General features: G+C 52.9%; 2 protein-coding genes across 3 annotated transcripts in view; both read right to left on the reverse strand.

Annotated features, from left to right (window-relative positions):
• Positions 1–174: 174 nt before the first annotated feature.
• On the reverse strand, positions 175–11,632 carry MAN2C1 (mannosidase alpha class 2C member 1). The gene is made up of 26 exons (XM_036389932.2): positions 11,537–11,632; positions 11,009–11,134; positions 10,372–10,495; positions 10,052–10,122; positions 9,727–9,904; positions 9,068–9,257; positions 8,606–8,712; positions 7,458–7,568; positions 7,012–7,104; positions 6,784–6,900; positions 6,257–6,352; positions 5,811–5,956; positions 5,305–5,428; positions 5,023–5,144; positions 4,445–4,530; positions 3,813–3,983; positions 3,465–3,547; positions 3,184–3,284; positions 2,963–3,058; positions 2,636–2,792; positions 2,176–2,319; positions 1,986–2,095; positions 1,356–1,435; positions 1,095–1,240; positions 816–919; positions 175–742 (listed from the first exon to the last, which is right to left on the reverse strand). The coding sequence occupies exons 1-26, from the start codon at positions 11,626–11,628 to the stop codon at positions 625–627; spliced, it is 3,093 nt and encodes a 1,030-aa protein (XP_036245825.1). The 5' UTR covers positions 11,629–11,632; the 3' UTR covers positions 175–624.
• A 2,708-nt stretch (positions 11,633–14,340) lies between these two features.
• SIN3A (SIN3 transcription regulator family member A) overlaps positions 14,341–20,030 on the reverse strand; it is a 31,286-nt gene continuing 25,596 nt past the window's right edge. For both annotated transcript variants that reach the window (XM_036389832.2, XM_054516272.1), the window contains exons 16-21: positions 19,722–19,891; positions 18,530–18,703; positions 17,751–17,843; positions 17,314–17,408; positions 16,945–17,152; positions 14,341–15,621 (exon numbers count right to left, since the gene is read on the reverse strand). In XM_036389832.2, coding sequence (XP_036245725.1) covers positions 15,391–15,621; positions 16,945–17,152; positions 17,314–17,408; positions 17,751–17,843; positions 18,530–18,703; positions 19,722–19,891 — 971 coding nt within the window. In that variant the 3' untranslated portion in view covers positions 14,341–15,390. The remainder of the gene's footprint in view (positions 15,622–16,944; positions 17,153–17,313; positions 17,409–17,750; positions 17,844–18,529; positions 18,704–19,721; positions 19,892–20,030) is intronic.

Genomic DNA, 20,030 nt, shown 5'->3' on the forward strand with positions numbered 1-20,030 from the left:
TCCCCCCACAATAAAGGTAAGTTCAGCCTCCCCATTGCCAGGAGTGAGGTTCTGCTCAGGCAGACACTAAAAGAGCAACTACAACAAACACCTGGGAGGAGGCAGATCAGTGCAGTTACCTGGAAACAGGTTAAGAAAACAGGCTGGAGCTTGTTTTTATGTAATTCTCTTGATTTTTTTTTTTTTTTTGTTTCCTCTTCTGCAAGGGCAGTGCAAGGGGCAGGCAGGGGGAGAAGGGAAGGAGTGGAGTGTGTTTTTACACACTGCTGGACAAGATGAAGGCTGTGACACAGGAGTCACTGTAGAAGCTGCTGGTCCCCAAACCTCTACAGCAGGAGCAGGGGGCACCAGCCTGTCTGCACCTTTGTCCACACTTAAATGAGCTCAGAACTCGCTCAAGACCACCTGCCCTGGTCAGGCAGTGGGCAGCTGTCCTCCTTCCCTGAGGAGTAGGGTTGTTCAAGCGCTGCTCTCCAACACTTGGGTGCAGGACGTGGGGACAGTGCCCTTCCCTGGAACTGCTGCCTTGCACAACTCTTGGGATGGGGAACAGCTCAGTCTGTGATTTGAGCTCCCAGGGCTGGTCCAGGTGGCTGCAGCACCAGCAAGGGGCAATGTCTGGTGTCAGTGGCTCCAGACCAGGAGCACGGAGAGCACATGGAAGGGTGTGAAGGAAAGCCTCAGGCCCTGCTGCTCCAGGGGCAGGTGGCCCTGCGCAAGGGGACGCTCCAGGAGGTCACAGCTGGGGGCAAAGCACAAGGCTGAAGGACTGATCTCCATCCCCACCCACCCCCAGCCCTTCTGCATGCACTCACAGCATCGCCTCCTTCACGGGGAGGGAGGTCTGGAGCCAGGCAGTGACTGTGCTGCCGTGGGCCTCGTAGAGACGAACCACCACAGCCTCAGCTCTGTCCTCAGCCTTGGGGAGAGTTTAGACAGATGAGTTCAGACAGATGAGACAGGCACAGCCCCTCCAACACAGGCTGCTGTGCCTAGCTGAGCCTGACCACCACTCGGTGTGGGGGAAAGAGCAAACTCTGCTCAACAACAGCTCCTGAGCCCCTCTGCCTCCCGTCCTCTACCCCAGCACCTGCCTGCTTGACAGCCTCCAGCACGATGGCAGGTGAGCTGACAGAGAAGGCACTCCAGGCTGGGCACTGGGCACAGCTGGCTGGGACCACGTGGAGGGGGAAATTCAAGTTGTAGGCTTGCTGAATCACACCAGCCTCCTGGAAGGAGCCTGCAGCACAAGAACCTCTCTCTGCTCAGCCTCTGTACACACACAGCCAGAGGCACGCTCACCCCAGGGCTCCCCAGAGCAGCTGCCACCCTGCATGTCCCCACAGGTCACTCACCCCTGTGAGGCATCACAGCGTAGGTGAACTGGTGGTGCCCAATGTCTGCCGTGGCATCAGGGGACTTGGGTGCTCTCAGCCTAAGGCAACATGAGGTGAGTGAGACCGGTGCCTTGACAGCACCCAGTGTCACCCAGAGCACTGTGACAAGACAGCTGCTCCCTGTGCTACCTCAAGGCTGGACCCTGACGTGTAAGCAAATATGCAACAGCAAACAGACCCTGGACAGTCCCAGAAGCTAAAAACCTGGGGTATCATCCTGTGAAAATTGCAGCTGACGGAGTCAAACTGAAATAAGACAGCTTGTTTTAGCTTTGTATGCACCCGTAACATTAACACTCCTGTTCCTTTCCTCTCCTTAAGCCTCCCTTCCTGGTTAGCAACAGAAAAGCTACCTGCTACAAATATGAGTCTGATCTTTCCTCAATTATCTTTGAGCACAGTTCACAGGAATTAGTTCTAACTGACTAACATAATGTAAGTCAGCCAAATTCTCAGAAAACAGCCACCCACCAGACTATTTCCTTGTTCTAACTGAGGTCATTTAGGAGCAGGTGTTGCCTTGACTTCCAAGGGACACCTCAGAAGGCAGAGTGGCACAGCAGCCCCCCTCACCCATCCCTCACTCACAGGGAGAGGCTGAGGACGTTCCTGTGGGCCGATGCTCCGTACTTGCAGTCGTTCAGCAGAGCCACCCCAAAGCCGTGCTCAGAGAGATCCAGCCACTTGTGAGCCCACACCTGCAGCAGGCACCGAGGGATGTGTTCAGCACATGAGGCACTGCCTGGAGCAGGAGCAGCCCAAAGCAGCTCCCTCTCACCTCGAAGCGAGCCCAGTCCCAGGACGTGTTCCAGTGCGTCGGCCGCTGCAGGTGGCCAAACTGGATCTCGTAGGTGGCGTTTGTGCTCCGCACCTGCACGGGGAACTCCACCTTGAGGAACTTGTGAGCCTCCTTCCACTCCACCTAAACGTGGCAGCAGAAGGATGTCACCATGGGGGACTGGCAGGCAGAGACTGCACTTCTCATGTCCCGGTGTGCAGCAGCCAGTGCATGCCAGCTACAACAAAAACACAACAGAGTCTCAACACGGATGGACTGGTGGGTCCCACCTCCACCCTTGGCCCTTGGGACCCCAGCCTTGGGCTGCTTGCTTGGGACAGGCAGCAGGGGACTCCAGGGAAGAATACAGGGAGGGGGGATATAATTCAGGCCCAAGGTTCAGCTCCCCAGCTCCCAGCTGCACAGGATGTCAGTGTCACACAGCAGCCACGGGCCAAACCTGGGTCAGGAAGCGGAGGTAGGGGCACATGGCATCCAGAATGATCTCCTGGGTTAAGGTGCTGCTTTTCCCCACCTGCAGGGAGAAGCTCACGCTTCCCCGCAGGCCCCCAGCCAGGGTGATTTCCAGAGGCTTCAGCAGTGTGGTCACTGGCTTCCTAGAGAAAGGAATGAAGGCAGAGATAGTGTCAGCCTGGTAGATCCAAATCCCAATGCAGCAGGCACTCATTACTGCAGAGTGAATGCTCTCTTACAGCTAGGACTGACAGGGAGGCAGGAATCTCAGGGCAAACCCAAAATCCAAGTGCTGCATGCACTGCTTCTCTACCTAGTTTCCAAGTGATAATCCATCACATCCCAGGCATCCCAGTAGAGGGGAACATCATCAAAGAGTGCAAACTGGTTGGCATAGCAGCCATCTGGACTGATTCTCTGAAAGAAAGTGGAACAGGGGAAGAGCAGCATCAGAAGGACTGGCAGTGGAGAAAGGTGCACAGTGAGGAAGTCCTGGGAGAGGTTTGAGGAGCTCAGGGCCAGGAACTGGGTGACACAGACCTCCCTGAGTCCAGCAGCTGAAGCGAGGTCAGGCGCCCCATCGTGTCCAGGCAGACAGCAATTACCCCATTGTCCATGGTAATGGAGCCATCCTCCTTGGGAAAAGGCCAGAAACAGGTGTCACAGACCCCACCTGTGGGAGCTGAGTGCCTCCAATGCAAATTTAACATGTGGATTCCTTAGATTTCTCCTCCTTTCAACCCTAACCCTGATTTCTCCTCAAACAGCCTCTGATGTGGGGAACACAGACCTGAGGAAATCTGCCTTGTGCTTACCTGTTTCCTCACTGCCACAGGCTGAGGAGGCACAAATGGCTCCTGCACTAGGGCATAGCCCATGCTGGGGACTGTCACCAGAGCTGGAAAGCAAAGAGGTTCTGCTCCAACACTCATCCCAGACTGAACCCTAAGTGACACCACTGCTGCCCTGCTGCTGTCATGTCAGATCTACTGCCTCCTCCCATACCCTCCTCTTCCTCATGCATGCTTCAGAGGACTTCATCCCCTTTCAAGTTGTCCAAAGAACAAATTGAACAGTCAATAAAATCCTCCCCAGGGGAGGAAAGGCAGAGTATTTCCCTGTTAGGAACTCAGATACAAGAGTTACTGCCAGGTCAGACATACCCAAAGTCTCTGTTCCGTCCGGCCCAGGCCTGGCGATCACCTCGGTGCGTTCCCAGGACAAGGTGTTCAACACGAGGGTGCTGTGGGTGCTGCAGGCCTGGGGCTGCAGCAGATCCCTGCACAGGGACTGCACAGCCTCCTCCTGCAGCTGAGCACCAGTCCTGCGGATCTCTGGGCAATAGAAGGGCCTGAGTTGGCTCTGAGAGAGCTTCTGGCACTCCCCATGCAAATGTACACACACTTTATCTCCTTCCAAGCTACAATTGCTAATTATCATTAATTATTATTATCTATTAGTGATTCAAGTGTATAATTATTCCGAACTTTGTTGTTACAAGATTACAATGAGCTGTGCCAGCTCAGCTGGAAAATTCTGGTTACTGAAGCTCCTGCAAGCACCCCTGGGCAGGCAGAAACAAACCTTGCTGGGAGTCTATCCTGGCATGCCAGCAGCAAGCAGAAAAGCCAATAAATTGGGATGGTTCTCAATCCCTTGGCTCCCCTGCTAATCTAACACTATTTCAGACATGCCTGCTGAGCTGCTGGCAGCCCAGGGCTGGAATCTCCCCAGCCCCACCAGGCAGGAGTTGCTCCCACAGGTGAGCGCCCTCCTAACCAAATTCCCTGCTCACCTGTGTAGTATTGCAGGGCATCCTCAACCACCAGCTGGATGCAGCTGCCTGGCAGGACATCGTGGAACTGGTTGAGCAGCAGTAACCTAAAACAGAGAGCAGAAATCAGGGAAGAAAGTGGCAGAGAGCACCAGATTTGTGTTGGCTTAGAACAAGCTCTTCTCTCAAGCAAGAGCCCTGTTTGCAAGACAAACTTAATAACTGTTCCTTATTCCCCCATTACCCAACACTTGAGAGAAAAGAATTTTTTCCACTGCATCCTTTAAATCCCTTCATGTTAGGTCCTGTCAGCTGTCAGTAAACCACAACCACGGGCAGTAAGAGCTATTTGTTTTTACCCCTCAGGGCTACAAGATACCTTGTTGCACAAGATCAAACAAGCCAGAACTGGGGAGGAAGAAGCTTCGGTAGGAAATGAAGCTTCCAGACAGCAGAGCAGTGAGGGTTTGGAGTTATCTTTCAGCAGAAGAATCAAGCAAAGCAGCAAATTCTTTCCAGGCAGATTCCTGCTCCGTTTATGGCAGTGCTGCAGCACTGAACTCTGCCCCAGCACCAGCAGTGCTCCTACCCTCCCTCACCTCCAGAGCTGCTGGAGCTGGCTGGCAGGATACTGGAACGCTGTGTCCTGAGCCACAGCCAGGCTGCTGAGCACTTCCACGTCATGCAGAATCCGCTCACATTCCCGATTGCCCTTCTTTATCTGGTGCCAGGTGAGGACAGAAGGAAGATGCTCAGGAGATGGGTAGCTGGGAGTGGATCTCTCTCACCAGCAGCAGAATCCCAGCTCCAGTGCAGGAGGGTTGGCTGCTTGCAGGTGTTGTGAGTTTGCTTGGCCCCCTTGCCTGGGATGGGACCCTGACCTGGGCCTGTGTGGTGTAGGTGCCATTGTGCAGCTCGAGGAAGAGCTCTCCCACCCAGGTGCACAGCTGGGATGATTCCTTCTCCAAGACAGAAAAGAGCTGGTCAGGAGTGGAGATCTGCACCCTGTGGGACAGACACAGAGACAGTGATGAGCTGGGGAGAAGCCTGACATGGCTAATGGTGCATCTGCAACACAACAAAGTATACAAAGTATTCCCCTCTCCCTTCTCCTACCCTTCTCCTACGACATTCCCCAGGCACAGCTGCTGTGCTGGCCATTCACTCCACAGCTCTCCTGAGGGGGTCACAAGCAGTCCATGGCTGCCCTGTGGACCTGTTCTTACAGCTCTTGATCATGGAGAGATTCCATGCCCTGAAAATCCTCCCCAGCCTTCTGCTTGCCCATCTCCCTGCCCTTCTCCCTTTCTTTTGGCACTGCTGAAGGCCAGACCTGGCTCAAAGCGAATGCCCCTGCCAGGAGAGAGGGTGGGAGCTCTCCTCTCACCTGGGCAGCCCATCTGTGTCTCTCATTCTTTTCATCCTGTCCAGCATCTTCTGCGTGGGGCCCCCTCCTCCATCCCCAAAGCCGAAGAGGAACGCGCTGTGGTTCACACGGCCTTTGTCCTTGTTGTTCTTCACTGTTTTCAGCATCTGGAAGGATTTTTGGGCAGCTGCAATCCCCTGGCACCCAGCCCCAGCTCCCACAGCTCCATACAAGAAACCCAGGTCAGTCTTTAGGGTGCAAAGCCCAGTCTTGCTCTTCTTCCCCAGCCCAAAGTGCCTAAATCAGGCACGGGCACATCTTGGAGTCAGGCACCCCAACAGCCTTTGTCCAACAATGCTGCCAGATATCCTGCTCCCCTCCCAGGCAGGGCCCTCTCCCAGCAGCCCCACAGCTGGCCTCAGGGGGCTGGCACTGCCCTTCTCATGCAGGGCTGGAACCTCACTCACCTCTGCCACTCGCCCCTGCATCCCATAGGAATCACCAGGGGGGAAATGGGTCAGGACCTGGGAACCGTCAATGCCTTCCCAGAAAAAGGTGTGGTGCTGGAGGGGAGAGAAAGGAAAATGTGGTGCACAAGGGCATGTCAGAGCCTCTTCAGGGTTCAAAGTGGGCCTTCACTTTCTCTCCAGGGAGGTGCAGGATGCCCTGATGGATCAGTTCAAGGAGAGGACAAGAACATTGAATGCCACCAGGGCAGGGGCTGGATTTGCTGTCTGTTGGACCTGCACACAACTCACAGCTTCCTGTTTGGAAGCAGATGGAATATCTAGGCCAGGGCCCTGGCTGGGATCTCTAATCACATCCTTCCTCTCTCCTAAAGCTGACAGGACATCACTGCCTCCAAAACCTAGTGGCTTAGGGAAGCAGAGCCTGTGTTAGCTAAACTGAAGAGCTGTGGAACCAACAGGTCGAGCCCTACGGAAGACTCCAGCACCCACAGTCCATCCCCTGGGGAGAAGGCAGCAGAGCTCACCGGGAAGGAGTTCACCAGGTTCCAGCTGAGCTTCTGCGTGAGGAAGCGCTGGATCCCAGAGCCACGCATCAGCTGGGGCAGCTGGGCTGAGTACCCAAACGTGTCTGGCAGCCAGAACTGGGGCAAGGAGCAGAGGGAGAGAGACACACAGGTCAGCCCAGCCTCACAAAGAGCAAGGGGTGCAAGGAGATGGTGGGTGAGGAAGGTGTGAGGGAAAAGAACAAGTACCTCTGAGCAGATCCGGCCAAACTGCTCCTGGAAGAACCTCTGGCCCTGGAGAAACTGCCTCACCATGGACTCCCCGCTGGGCAGGTTCCCATCCTGGGGAAGGCACAGGGAGTCCATGAGGAAAGCCAGGCACAGGGAAGGAGAGATCATGTAAGACTCCCATTCCCACCCACCTGACCTGGCAGATTGTGGGGAGAACCTCAGCAGGGCTCAGCAGAGGGGAAAAGGAGGAACACACTAGGGAGTCCAAAGCTCCTTTCTCGGGGAATTATTTGGGAGCATTGTACTTTTGCCAGGCTGGACCCTTCAGACAGCTGCTGTTCCTAGGCCTGGAGACCATCACCAACCAGACAGGCTCAGCAAAGGCTCTGCTCTCCCCTGGTCCCAGAGGATGGCACAAGGAGGATGTGGCAAGCTCACCACGAGTAGCTCACCACGCTACTCACCATTTCCACCCAGGTGCCTCCCACAGGAATGAACTGTCCCTTGGCCACGAAGTCCTGAATGCGTGCGTAGAGCCCGGGGTAGCAGCTCCGCACCCACTGGAACTGCTGCGCCTGCCAGGGCACAGGGATCAGCCCCAGCTCCCCACACCCTGCCCCTGCTCCCTGCAACACTTCTGGCTCGTTACTTGTTGGAATGCAAGCCTCTCTGAGCTCCTCAGAGAGACAGATGAATGCAGGGGTTGAATTAAAGCCTTTAGAGAAATTAAGACATATTAAGCCACACAGATATGAAGCAGAAGTGTAGGTTTAAGTTTTAAGTAAGTGCAAGTGTAAGTTACAGTTTTAAGAAAGTAGAAATATATTTTAAGTACCTTAAGAAACTGTGTTAGCTAGTAAAGGCCCTAAGGCCTAGTTTAAAGTTCAGTAACTTAGCTCCAGACATATCAAAAACACAGCAGAACTTTGACTGTATCTCTAGAACAGACAGAACTATATGTGTAAACAGATAGAAGTATTCATGTAAATATATAAACTCATACACATAAATTTTAAGTAAGAAAACAGTATATTTGTGTTAAAAGACAATATTATGTACGCAGTTTTTTAGGTGAGAACTGACACTACTTTCATACTACTTTTGCAGATTAGAATTAAGTTTAGATTGGTTTAGAAAGAATGTTTTAGAATCGTGCTTTTAGCTTAGATTGGTGGTTTTGTATATAAGAGTCCCCCTGTATTAAAAGGAACAACAAGAAGATGACAACAAGAAGACAACAAGGAAGAAGATGACAACAAGAAGACAACCAGGCTCTGGTCCCTGCTGCTGCTGCTGTTCCTGCACGAAGCCTGGGACTCTACACCAGAGAGCAGCTGTTGAAGCTGCAGCTCTTGCCTCAGACTCTATGCCAGAAAGCTTTTAGTATGGGTTTTAATACTTTAGCATGGACTTTTAACACCTTGAACTCTCTGCCTTCAAGACTGATGTACTCATGCAATAAACAACTTTATAGCAACTAACAACCGCCCTTGCCTCCTTGAAGAGCCCAGACCCAAAACAGCCTCGACCCAGTTACATCCCCCCATCTCCTTTTGCTGGAGAAGCAACATGCCACGAGCAGAGGAGAGGTGTCCAGAGGGAGATCCCTCACCTGGGAGCAGGCAAAGGTGAGCTCTGGATTGTGCTCCATCAGATGGACCACGGTGACCCAGCTCCGGGCGCACTTACGGATGGTCTCCTCATAGGGCCACAGCCAGGCTGCAGGGACAGGCATGGCCCCACCATGGTTACTACCTAACACAAGCTCCTCACGGAGCTGGAACCTCTCTGAAACCCCTCCTGGGATGGGAAATCGAGGGGTGAAGCCCAACAGGTGGAAGACAGCAGGCTGTAATTCATCCCTCATCCCCAGTCCCCTCAGTGCTCCAAAGGGCACAGCCAGCCAGACCCACACTCCCACACTGCCCCAGAGACAAACCAGCAATGTGGCAGCACAGAGGGCCCATTCCTTCCTCTCAAGGTGTGCCTGGAGCCCAAGGGCAGCCTGTTCTCCCCTTGGGCAGCACACCCTGGCCTCCAGGTGAGAGGAGAGGGAGCACTGTGCTGCTCTCACCAGAGTCAATGTGGCAGTGTCCCATGGCATGGATGGTGTGCTGGCTCTCGCCGTTCCTCTGGCTGAAGATGGCTGCAGCCAGCTCACGTGCAGCAGGGAAGGTGGAGGGGTCTGTAACATCACACACGTTGACCATCTGGTTGGCAGTGTAGAGTGCCTGGAAACTCCTCTGGTTTTCCTCCCCGAGGAGCTGGGGTTGAGAGGGATAAGAGTATGACTCTGGCCACTGTATCAGCTCAGATGTTACCTGCCTCCAGGAGAACCTGCTGCCTTCTTTCAACATCTATCTCAGGCAGTCATAACAGGTAAACACCATGTCTCTGCTTCACAAACACAGCCTTTTGCCTTTTCTCACATGCCTTCCAAATCCAGGTTCCACATATGCCCATTCCAAGGAACCATGGTTAACATATCCTGCTTTGGAGCAGAAAGTGGATGAAAAAACACCTGTGGCTTCTCTCAATTCAGTTTTCTCCTATTCTAGAATATCCTGAGCTGGAAGGGACCCACAAGGATCATCAAGCCCAGACAGTGTCAATTGTGCTAAAGCAGAAGCAGCAAACATTTTCTCCTCCAAGGTCTCAGGTCACAGAACAGCAGCAGGAGAAGATGCAGTGAAAGTGAGAAAAAGGTGAAAGAGGGAAGAGGAGCTCCCAGACCTGAGCCATGTCCAGCAGTATTTCCAGATCCACCAGCAGTTCATAGACATCTCTGTTGAAGACAACCAGCTCAGCCTTGCTCAGGGTAACCCTCCTGTCTGGGTCTGGAGGGGCGATCATGCTGCCCTGGCCAGCTCCAAAGAGCCCATTGCAGGCCAGCTCCACATACAGTGTCAGGCTGTGGGGACCAAGAGGAAACCATCAGGGAGCAGTCACAAGCACCAGGACACAGACAAGGATATGTGTGTGTGTCCTCAGCCTCTTGGCTTCCAGCAACACCAAGGTCCCCCAGCAGTGGTGGGCTCTGGCTCGCCTGACCACCCACCTGTGGGGCTCTGACTCTTTCAGACTTCTTGTCAGGATGTAGCTGGTCTTCTCACCTTCTTTGGTCAATCCCTGCACAGGAAGATGGCACATTCAGCATGTGTCAGCAGAGGTCCATGACAGCAGGCTGGATGAGCAGGACAAGACACCCCAAAGTCCAGCTGGACAGAGGGGCTGGTCCCACACATTGTGGGATAATTGTTGGCACAAGAACAGGGACAGAGCCCTGCACACATCACCACAGAACATGGCAGAGGTTCCAAAGGTCACCCTGTGTACACAGCAGGGCACCTGGCACACCCCTGATCCGTGTCTCCATACCTGGACGGGCTGGGCATCTCGCCACACCATGCCCTCCCCATCGCTCTCCCAGACGAAGTGCACTTCCCGCCCTGCCCATGCCGGGGGGATGCTCAGCTCCACCTTAAACCAGCACGTCTCCCACCTGGAAGAGAGCAGGCAGTAACCTCAGTCCACTGTGTGACCTTCTCCCGAGGGAAAGCACGCTCCCTCAGAGCCCTCCGTGGAAAAACCAGGGTGGGGACAGCCCACGAGTTTGACAGGATTCACACACAAGGATGCTGCCTGTCCATACACACACCTGATTTAACCTCTGCCCTTCTGGAACCCCAGAGAAACCGGCAGTGGCATCTTGTCTGCCCACTGCTGGGATAAGAATCTCCTCCCAAACTTGACAGGCAAACACATCCTCTCCAGAAGCATCAGAGACACAACCATGGTCCCAAGGAACTCTCAGCAGAAACCAGCAAGAAATTTGTCCCTGCCCTCATTAAATCTCCCTTAGGGCTTCTGAGCAGACGCCTCCAAGCACTCAGCAGGGAAGATCAACTCATGCCTTCACCAGGGAGACCTTGTGAGCACTCACCCACACAAATACCTCTGAGACACGAGCTCCGACCCCACCAGGGGCACAGCACCACCGAAACCTGCTACTCACGTGGGCCCGAAACACTCTCCCACTTGAGCCGGCCCGAATTCCTGCGCCACAGCCTCCTGGTACGGGATGCGCCGCCGAGTCTGGAAGCAGGAGAGCGATGCCGGTGGACAGCGATCCCCAAAAAGCCTGTGGTGGGAGACGGTCACATGAACAAGATCAGTCCCGCTCGGACTAGCCCGGAGTGGTACAGAGAGCTTGCACAGCACGGCTGAATCGCCCTGCCACCACCCATCAGCCTCAATAATATTAACAGCGAATAAATATTAATTAATTTATTCGCTGAGGAATAAAGGGCCCTGTTGGCCCCGGGTGGCCAGGGGAGGGCAGGGGCTGAGGGGCTGTGCCGTGGAGCCCCGGGGCAGCGCTCCATGCCCACTAAGGAGAGTGTGTGTGTGAGATTTGTCATCTCAGCGTGAGCGCCCCGAGCCCCCGCACCCACGGCCGGCAGCGCCCGGGGCAGCGTCCCCACCCCGAGGGGACACAGCGGAGCGCCCCGGGGGTGTCCCCGAGAGTCCCCCCGCCGCCCACCTGCCCCGCAGGTTGCAGTCGGTGAAGTAGGTGTCGGACAGGAACTTCTCCACTCGCTCCAGGGCCGTCCGCCGGTGCTTGATCGCGGCCATGGCAGCGGCCGAGCCCCCGCCCCTCCCGGCGCGGCGCAGGCGCGGCCGAGCCCCGGAGCCCGCCCGGAGCCCGCCCGGAGCCCGCCCGGAGCCCGCCCGGAGCCCGCCCGGAGCCCGCCCGGAGCCCGCGCCCGGAGCCCGCGCCCGGAGCCCGCGCCCGGAGCCCGCCCGGAGCCCTGGCCGTGGAGAAGTTCCTGTCCGACACCTACTTCACCGACTGCAACCTGCGGGGCAGGTGGGCGGCGGGGCGACTCTCCGGGACACCCCCGGGGCGCTCCGCTGTGTCCCCTCGGAGTGGGGACGCTGCCCCGGGCGCTGCCGGCCGTGGGTGCGGGGGCTCGGGGCGCTCACGCTGAGATGACAAATCTCACACACACACTCTCCTTAGTGGGCATGGAGCGCTGCCCCGGGGCTCCACGGCACAGCCCCTCAGCCCCTGCCCTCCCCTGGCCACCCGGGGCCAACAGGGCCCTTTATTCCTCAGCGAATAAATTAATTAATATTTATTCGCTGTTAATATTATTGAGGCTGATGGGTGGCGGCAGGGCGATTCAGCCGTGCTGTGCAAGCTCTCTGTACCACTCCGGGCTAGTCCGAGCGGGACTGATCTTGTTCGTGTGACCATCTCCCACCACAGGCTTTTTGGGGATCGCTGTCCACCGGCATCGCTCTCCTGCTTCCAGACTCGGCGGCGCATCCCGTACCAGGAGGCTGTGGCGCAGGAATTCGGGCCGGCTCAAGTGGGAGAGTGTTTCGGGCCCACGTGAGTAGCAGGTTTCGGTGGTGCTGTGCCCCTGGTGGGGTCGGAGCTCGTGTCTCAGAGGTATTTGTGTGGGTGAGTGCTCACAAGGTCTCCCTGGTGAAGGCATGAGTTGATCGTCCCTGCTGAGTGCTTGGAGGTGTCTGCTCAGAAGCCCTAAGGGAGATTTAATGAGGGCAGGGACAAATTTCTTGCTGGTTTCTGCTGAGAGTTCCTTGGGACCATGGTTGTGTCTCTGATGCTTCTGGGAGGGATGTGTTTGCCTGTCAAGTTTGGGAGAAGATTCTTATCCCACCCTGAGTGCTCCCTGGGTGAGGAGAAGGCAGAACGCCCCTCATCACTCTCCCTCAGCCTAAGCAATCCTGTACCCTCCTCTCCATGTCCTGGTTTGCCTCCAAATCGCCCCAAAATGTCATTATCATCAGGAGGGAGAGAAGAATCTGTACACGATGCTCAGCCCTGATGTTTTAATGGAAATACTGCGCTACAGTGAAGTTTACAACATTGGTATAGAAACCCCATGGGTTGTGGGCTGAGAATCACATTACAAATACAAAAAGCAAGATCAAATAAGAAGAAAATAGAAAAGAAGCAAACCTCTGCTATTGTACAGGCTGGGAGCAGAGCTGGGATGTCAGATGGAGCACCAGAGGCAGAGGGCGCCCCACGGTGTGTCCCAGGGACCTGCACCAGCCCCCTTGGCTCAATGATGGGCAGGTACAGGACCCTCCTGGCATAGGACCCACCAAGCAGCAGCAGCTGGTACTCCCAAGCTGGCCAGAAGTCTAAATCACCACAGATTTTCCCTTCCACATCACCTTGAGCATACACCAGAATAAAAAAAGGGGGGAAATTATAGGAGAGCGTGCATGACACCTTTGGAATGGAAGAGGATACATGAGAGCCCCTTCCTGTCTGGTTACAGCAAAGGAGGAGAAAGGAGACAGGTGATTTATTGCTAGCAAAGTGTGAGAATCCCCTGCTGGGCTCTTCCTTCTCTCCCTCTTCTCCAGAGGAAGCCCCCATTCCAGACCTGCCTGCTGTGCATGGGCTGCCAATGACTCGTGGTCCCTCGGGGCTGTGACTCCCACCCCGGCTCCAGGTCCCCCTCAGCCTCGCTGTGGTGGCAGGGGGGGAGAACCTGGACCTAGATGATATTTAAGGTCCCTTCCAATACAGACCCTTCTGTGATTCTGTGAACCTGCTGTCTCAAAACACAGTGAGTCCAGGGACGATGAAGCCACTCCAGCTGTGCAGCACTGGCAGCATGCATTTTTGCTCAGAAAGACACCTCCTTTTGAGGAGACACGGTGCAGTGGTGGCTGTCGTGGCTTACAAAGTCTGTGCTGACTTCTTTATTTTTAAATAAAGAAGTGAGAATCTTCAGAATCTTCCCCCGCATTTTAAATATCTGCCAGCGTTAAATTTCTCTGCTTAAAAAAATATATATTCCATATGTGGATTTCTGGAGTGAAATGCACCAAGCCCCCCCCCAAGTCCCTCCTCCTTCTCTTGCCCACACACACACACAGAGCAGCTCTGTCGAATACTGGCTTGGTAGTTCCCATGATGTTTTCTCCAAGACAGAAAGGGAAAAATACATCAGCACAATCAGCCCCAGCTGAGTTGCTCAGCAACACTTCCCAAAAGCGAAGATCCTTGGAGCTGGAAGACAAGGTGGATAAAAATTACCCACCAGGAAAAAAGCCAAACATTAAAAAAAATTAAAATTATATACTCTATATTTATATTTCTTTCAGGCTGCTTATACCTCAGTTGTTTAACCCCCAAATGCACATGCTGCCTCTGCTGTTTCCTCTTGCCAGCCTTAGAAAAGGGGTTGGATTACACCTCCCTCTTCCTCCCTCCCCTCTCCCACCCCAAAACCTGCATGCTGCAACAGTGCCTCAGACCAGGAACACGGCTGTGGGTGAGCGAGTGTCTTCCTCCAGTTAAGAACAAAGACATTATTTTTTTTATTTACAAAAAAAGGAGAAAAAAGTTTCCACACAAAAGCACTACAATGATAACTCCCTTTGGTAAAAAGTGTAATAAATGTCTCCATCGGTCTGTCTGTCGGTACTAATTCTCAAGCCACCTGGTACTATGGTACACAAGAAGCTAGTACAGTTATGCTAGCACATCAAGCATAATTCCTTTAATTAAAAAAGAAAAAAAAAACAAAAAGAAAAAAAACCAAAAAATTGACAATTTGTACATTTATTTACAAAAAAGGAGGGGAACATGTTAAAATCGTGTTGTTCTCTGCTGTGTGTGTGTGTACGTACATGTGTGTGAAAAGCTGGTGCATGGCACTAGGAGAGACTAGTAAACAAGCAGGTACAAAAAAAAAAAAAAAACCAACAAAAAAAAACAAAACCAAAAACCCAAAATAAAAATAAAACAGTTCCACTGGCACTAGAAAGGACAGACCGATCTGCACAGGGTGAGTCCAGCCTGGGAGGGAGGGGAGGGAGCGACAGGAACCCGGGCTGCGCTGCGCCGGCCCCACGCCGGAGCCCGCTGGGAGAGGGGAATCCGGTGGTGACAGGCACCTGGGGACTTCGGGGACACATCCCAGCAGTCCAGGCACCTGGGGACCTCGGGGACACATCCCAGCGGTCCAGGCACCTGGGGATTTTGGGGACACATCCCAGCGGGCCGGTGGTGGAGAGCATCCTGCTCCCCTCCCTCGCCGCTCGGGGCCTCCGGGGAGTCAAAGCCTCAACGCTGCTGGTGTGTACGAGCTCGTGGTGTTTTCTCTGGGATGGCTCAGTTCAGAGAAGGGTCCTTCCTGCCCAGAAAGGGCCGGCAGCCCACGGCCCTGGGCAGAGATCCACATCCCCACGGGGAATCCCGCCGGGACAGGCTGCACCAGCCACGCACTAGTCAAGTGGCCATGTGACGGAGATACACAGTGAGGGGAGAAAGACATCTCCCTCCTTCCCTGGCTGCGTGCACACACACACATCTCCCGCGCTCTTCCTCGCCCCGGGGCACTCCTAGGGTGTCTTGAATATCGTGCCGTATTTGACGCGGTACTTGTTGATGCTGACAAAGTGCAGGGTCTCTGTGTCACAGGTGGTGGTGCAGGGCACCAAGCCCTCCAAGCCTTCACCCATGAGCCACTTGTTTGTTTCGGCTGCCATTTCACGGGGCACGTGCTCCTTGGTCCATTTGTCCACCCAGGCCTGGAATCGCTGGTGCAGCCGCTTGCTCACCCTTTCGTGGGACTGCAGAGACAGGGAGAGGTGTTAGGAAAAGGCAGCTCTGGCCCCCAAACTGCAGATTACACCAAGCTTGGCTACTGGGTGACACAGGCAAGGAGATCAAACACACAGGGAATTTGTAATGCAGGCACTGAACTAACAACAGAGGGAAAGCTCTGATGAAGGCTACCCCAGTCTCCTCTCCAAGCAAATATGTGGCAAAATGAGCTCAGAAATATAAAAAAGTTTATGCTCTTTGTTTAATACAGTTCATGGGCTGAGCCTGAAAACTGAATGCCCAGCTCAGATTGAGTCCCTTCTGCATTACCCTCCTCTGCTAGCACCCAGGACCAGGCAAGTCCTGCTCTTCCCAGCCCTCAGAGTCTGTCCCCAGCCCCCTGAGAAGATCACAGTCCCAGGAAAGAGTAAGTTCAACATGCGTTACACCTACTGGGGACACGATTGCTACAGAAAATTAAGACCCAGGCCAGGTCTAACAGGCTCAAGAAGCTCTGACTTAACAGAAACATCAGGAGAGGAAGAGCTGTGCACTTTTTTGGGTAAGAGCAATGTAAAATGCAGGACAGATGTTATAAAGCCATGGCTACAGTCATAATTGAAAACAGCCAATATAATTAAACCTCCAGATTAAAACTTACAGATTTTATTATTTGTTTGTTCTTCTCTAAGAGACTGAACTGCTTTGGGGTGTTAACTGCTAAATCCAATAGATTTGTTTCCAAAATCCAATGTAGCTTCTACAGCTCCCTCAGTGCATTCCAGTAACCAAGGGCTAAGCTGCACGCTACATATTTAACACTTCAAGCTCAGATTCTCTGTGAAGAGCACTGGCACACAGTATCCTGCTTATAAGCTTACATTTCCTTGAGGTTCGTGCCAGTTGAATAAAATAGATGGAATTCAATCAAAATCCTCAGTATCAGTGTTTCAAAGAGTCACTATGCTGCAATAAAATGCTCTCATCTGATGTGGATGCAAAGTTTAGGAGAATTATTTTACAACTAATGAACTAAAGCCACTATCTGTATCTCATCAGCAAGAAACATGGTAAGTAGTTGTTTTATAAACCTAAATACATGATAGAAGTGGAGGGAAATATTCCCATAAGATGAGAAAAGGAGAGTGTCAAAGCATCGAGATGAGTAGATCTGTTTCCTCCAGTGCAATCCTCCTAAATTTCACCCATCTGGAGTCACAAGCTGTTTTCATCTTGGATAAACCCAAACCTTTACAGCTTCCCAAACAGCTGGAAAGGCAATGCCTCCTTCCTTCCCCTGGGTCCCAGGAAACACCAGCAGCCCACCCCGTTCTCTGGCTGCCTCCTACCTGCTGAGCTCGCAGCAGCGCGGTCCTCCTGTACATGTAATCCTCTGATTTGATCACATACACCATCTTATAGGAGTTCAGCTTGAATTTACACTCCACCTTGTCCAGGCTCTCCATGTTCTCCATGGACTTCTTACTGTTTCCCTCCTTCCCTTCCTTCTCCTGCTGCTCCCGACCACGCTGACACTTGCGGATCCGCCTCAGATTCCTGCAAACCAGAGAACCCCTCTTGGGATTAGCACACACCCCTGGGTGTAATCTCATCTTAGGCCAGGCTGGACAGGGTCTATGGGAGGTGTCTCTGCCCATGGCAGGGGGTGGAATGAGATGAGCTCCAAGGGCCTTTCCCAGCACAGCCTGGCCTCTCACCTGGGCAGGAAGACGGGTTTCTGGGCCAGGTGCTCGCGGAGCTCGGGGGAGGTAGAGTCAGAGTTGACGTACCGCTCCACGTAGTCAGACCAGCGCTGGAAGCAAGCACAGAGCACACATCAGCCACTGCCCTCCCACCAAACAACTGCAGGGCTTGAGGAGGCTAAGCTGGAAGTCATGCAGAAGAAGAACACAACATGCCTCCTGAAGGTTCTGTGCATCTTGTGCCCAAAAAGGCAGGTACAATGGTTCTTTATGTGGTTTTGAGTATTTTCTAATATGAGATAAACCAAGAAGGATTTGCCTGCTCGCATCAATGGAAGTTTTATGGCACGTCCTTGATGTTTCTTTGTCTTGTGCTAATGGACCACGCCACCACTCAGCTGGACACTCAACCTTGACCGTCACAGTCAGCTCTCTGGACAAGCTGCCCTTACCTCTGCTTCCACAGGGTCATCTGAGTTTTCCTCTTCTGTGTCCAGCAGCTCAATGGTTAACTGAACTTGACCTCTGCTCTGAATGAACATCAGCTACAAAGAAAAAGCAGAAAGAACTTCAGCAAGAGGAGGTATGAAATAGAAACAGACACCTTCACTTCTCACTAGGGCAAAGGGAAAATGAAGCAAGTTGGCAGTTTTGGGGGCTTCTTGGGCCCTCAAAGTAAGTTTGTGGGCATGGGAAGAGATATTATACACTCAGGCTTTTATCCAAAGTACTTCTCTGGCTCAGAAAGGGCCTGACCACTTCCTGCCTCTTCAGCAAAGGAAGTATGGATTTGATTAGCACAGGTTTATTAGCAATGTATGCAGGCAGCAGTGATTTAATGCCCAGTGAGTAGTGGCAGATCTCCCAACAGTCGACAAAACTGAGGCACCAGAGAAACAGGAGAGTTTGAGCTAACAAATCAAAGCAGTGGCAGCCAAGCAGTCAGTATGATACAGCCCAAAGCTGCTGTAAAGCACAGGGGATATTCATTGCTGTTCCAGGAAATATATTCCTCCTTGAAACTTAATTTCTGAGGGGCCCTTACAGAAGCATTAACCTGTTCTAAAAGCTGGCAGCACGCACACTGGTTTCAGCTGGGACGGAGTTAATTTTCTTCATTTTTGGGTGCCTAAACAAGGCTCTTTTTCAAAAGACCAGTGCCTCTCCCTTCTTCCAAGGCACCCCCTCAGCTCCTGTTGGTTTCCCACTGCAGTTCAGAGCCTGGCTTTACCTTGAAGCAGTTCTCCTCGGACATGAGCTGCTCGGCTTTGCGCTGGTAGGCGGCCTCCAGGAGCGTGCGGGAGGACTGGGACGCCAGGAGGCCTCCGGTGGCCCCGTTGCTGTTCTCTGACAGGTACAGGTCTGTCACCTGCACACAGATCTCATCGCTCACGATGTGCTGCAGCTGCAAACAGGAGCAACAGAGACCAGGGGTTTGTCAGGGAGGCTGCTACACCCCCATCAGAATAGAATAAAGTAAGGGTGTGACAATGGGATTGAGCTCAAGCAAAAAAAAAAAAATCCCTTAGCTTCTTCCACTTGCAGATGATCTCTGCTGCTATGTGAAAAGCCTACAAGATCTTTAGAAAAATTAGCAGGTGACAAAGCACAACAAGTCAGAGAAAAACTACACACAGAGAACATTCTGATCAGCAGCAGGGGAGGAAGGGCCAGAGCTCTGTGACACAGCGTGTCCTCTCCTCACCACCAAGAGGCTGCTGCTGCGTCTGAGGAGAGGGGTGGGAGGTTTAAGATCAAATCCATATTTTGTGTAAGTTTAAAAATCAAAAGTCTCCCAACTGTCTTCTGAATTCAGTTAATCTCTGGACTGAAGGGCTTCTGAAGAGCAGCTCTACCCTTCTGAAAGAGGAAAGCCCTTTCAAGCTATTCCACTTCCAGCCCCTTGTGTCTGTTTTTGTTCTTTATGCTACAAAAAGGCACAAGAATTTTTCCTTTGCTCACGCATTCTTCCTACCAACCTAATAAAAGGACTGGAGTTTAACAGCCAAAATGAGCTACTCCAGCAGCCAGATAAAAGAGACAAAAGGTTTTTAGAAAAAGCATGCACTCCTACAGCACTGACGGAAAGGAAAGGAACTATTTAGATGTAATTTCTTTGGGTTTTTTTTCAAAGCTAAAGCAAGATTAGCTCTGGACAGGCTTTGAATACTTACATCCTAAAACATACGGAAAACTTTGTAGAAAATGTTCTCAATAATTCAAACAGATCAAAAATCACTCTCTATCATTTCTTTACTATGAGGGTTAAAGAGCTGGGTGAAGAAACACCCTGAATTTACCTTTTTACCCCTGAAATTCCCCATGTGGGCATACAACGCTGCCTCCAATGCGAGCCTGGAGCAAACAACCTGCCTGCTGTCCCTGTCCCACCCCACCCAGCCCCCAGGCCATGCTGCAGGCACCTGTCTGACGATGCTCTGGATCAGCTTGTCCATGGTGAAGGCGATGTAGGCGTGGATGGTGAACATCTCGCGCAGCGAGTCCTCGTACTGCGACGAGTCCATGTTCCCGTCCAGCAGGTTGCGCACCATGTCCAGGAAGGCCGGGTAATAATCCTCAACATCGATGTCCACTGCAGCAGGAGAGAAGGGGACACATGGGCACACCACCCCCAGGAAGGGCTGCTGGAGATTTTGGTCCTCAGGTGACCCACGTAAGCTGAAGAGTTACTTAAACTTGTCCTTTATGGACATAAATCTTTGTACATAAAA

This window comes from Molothrus ater, chromosome 13 (genome assembly GCF_012460135.2).
Source record: "Molothrus ater isolate BHLD 08-10-18 breed brown headed cowbird chromosome 13, BPBGC_Mater_1.1, whole genome shotgun sequence".
Taxonomy (NCBI): Eukaryota; Metazoa; Chordata; class Aves; order Passeriformes; family Icteridae; genus Molothrus; species Molothrus ater.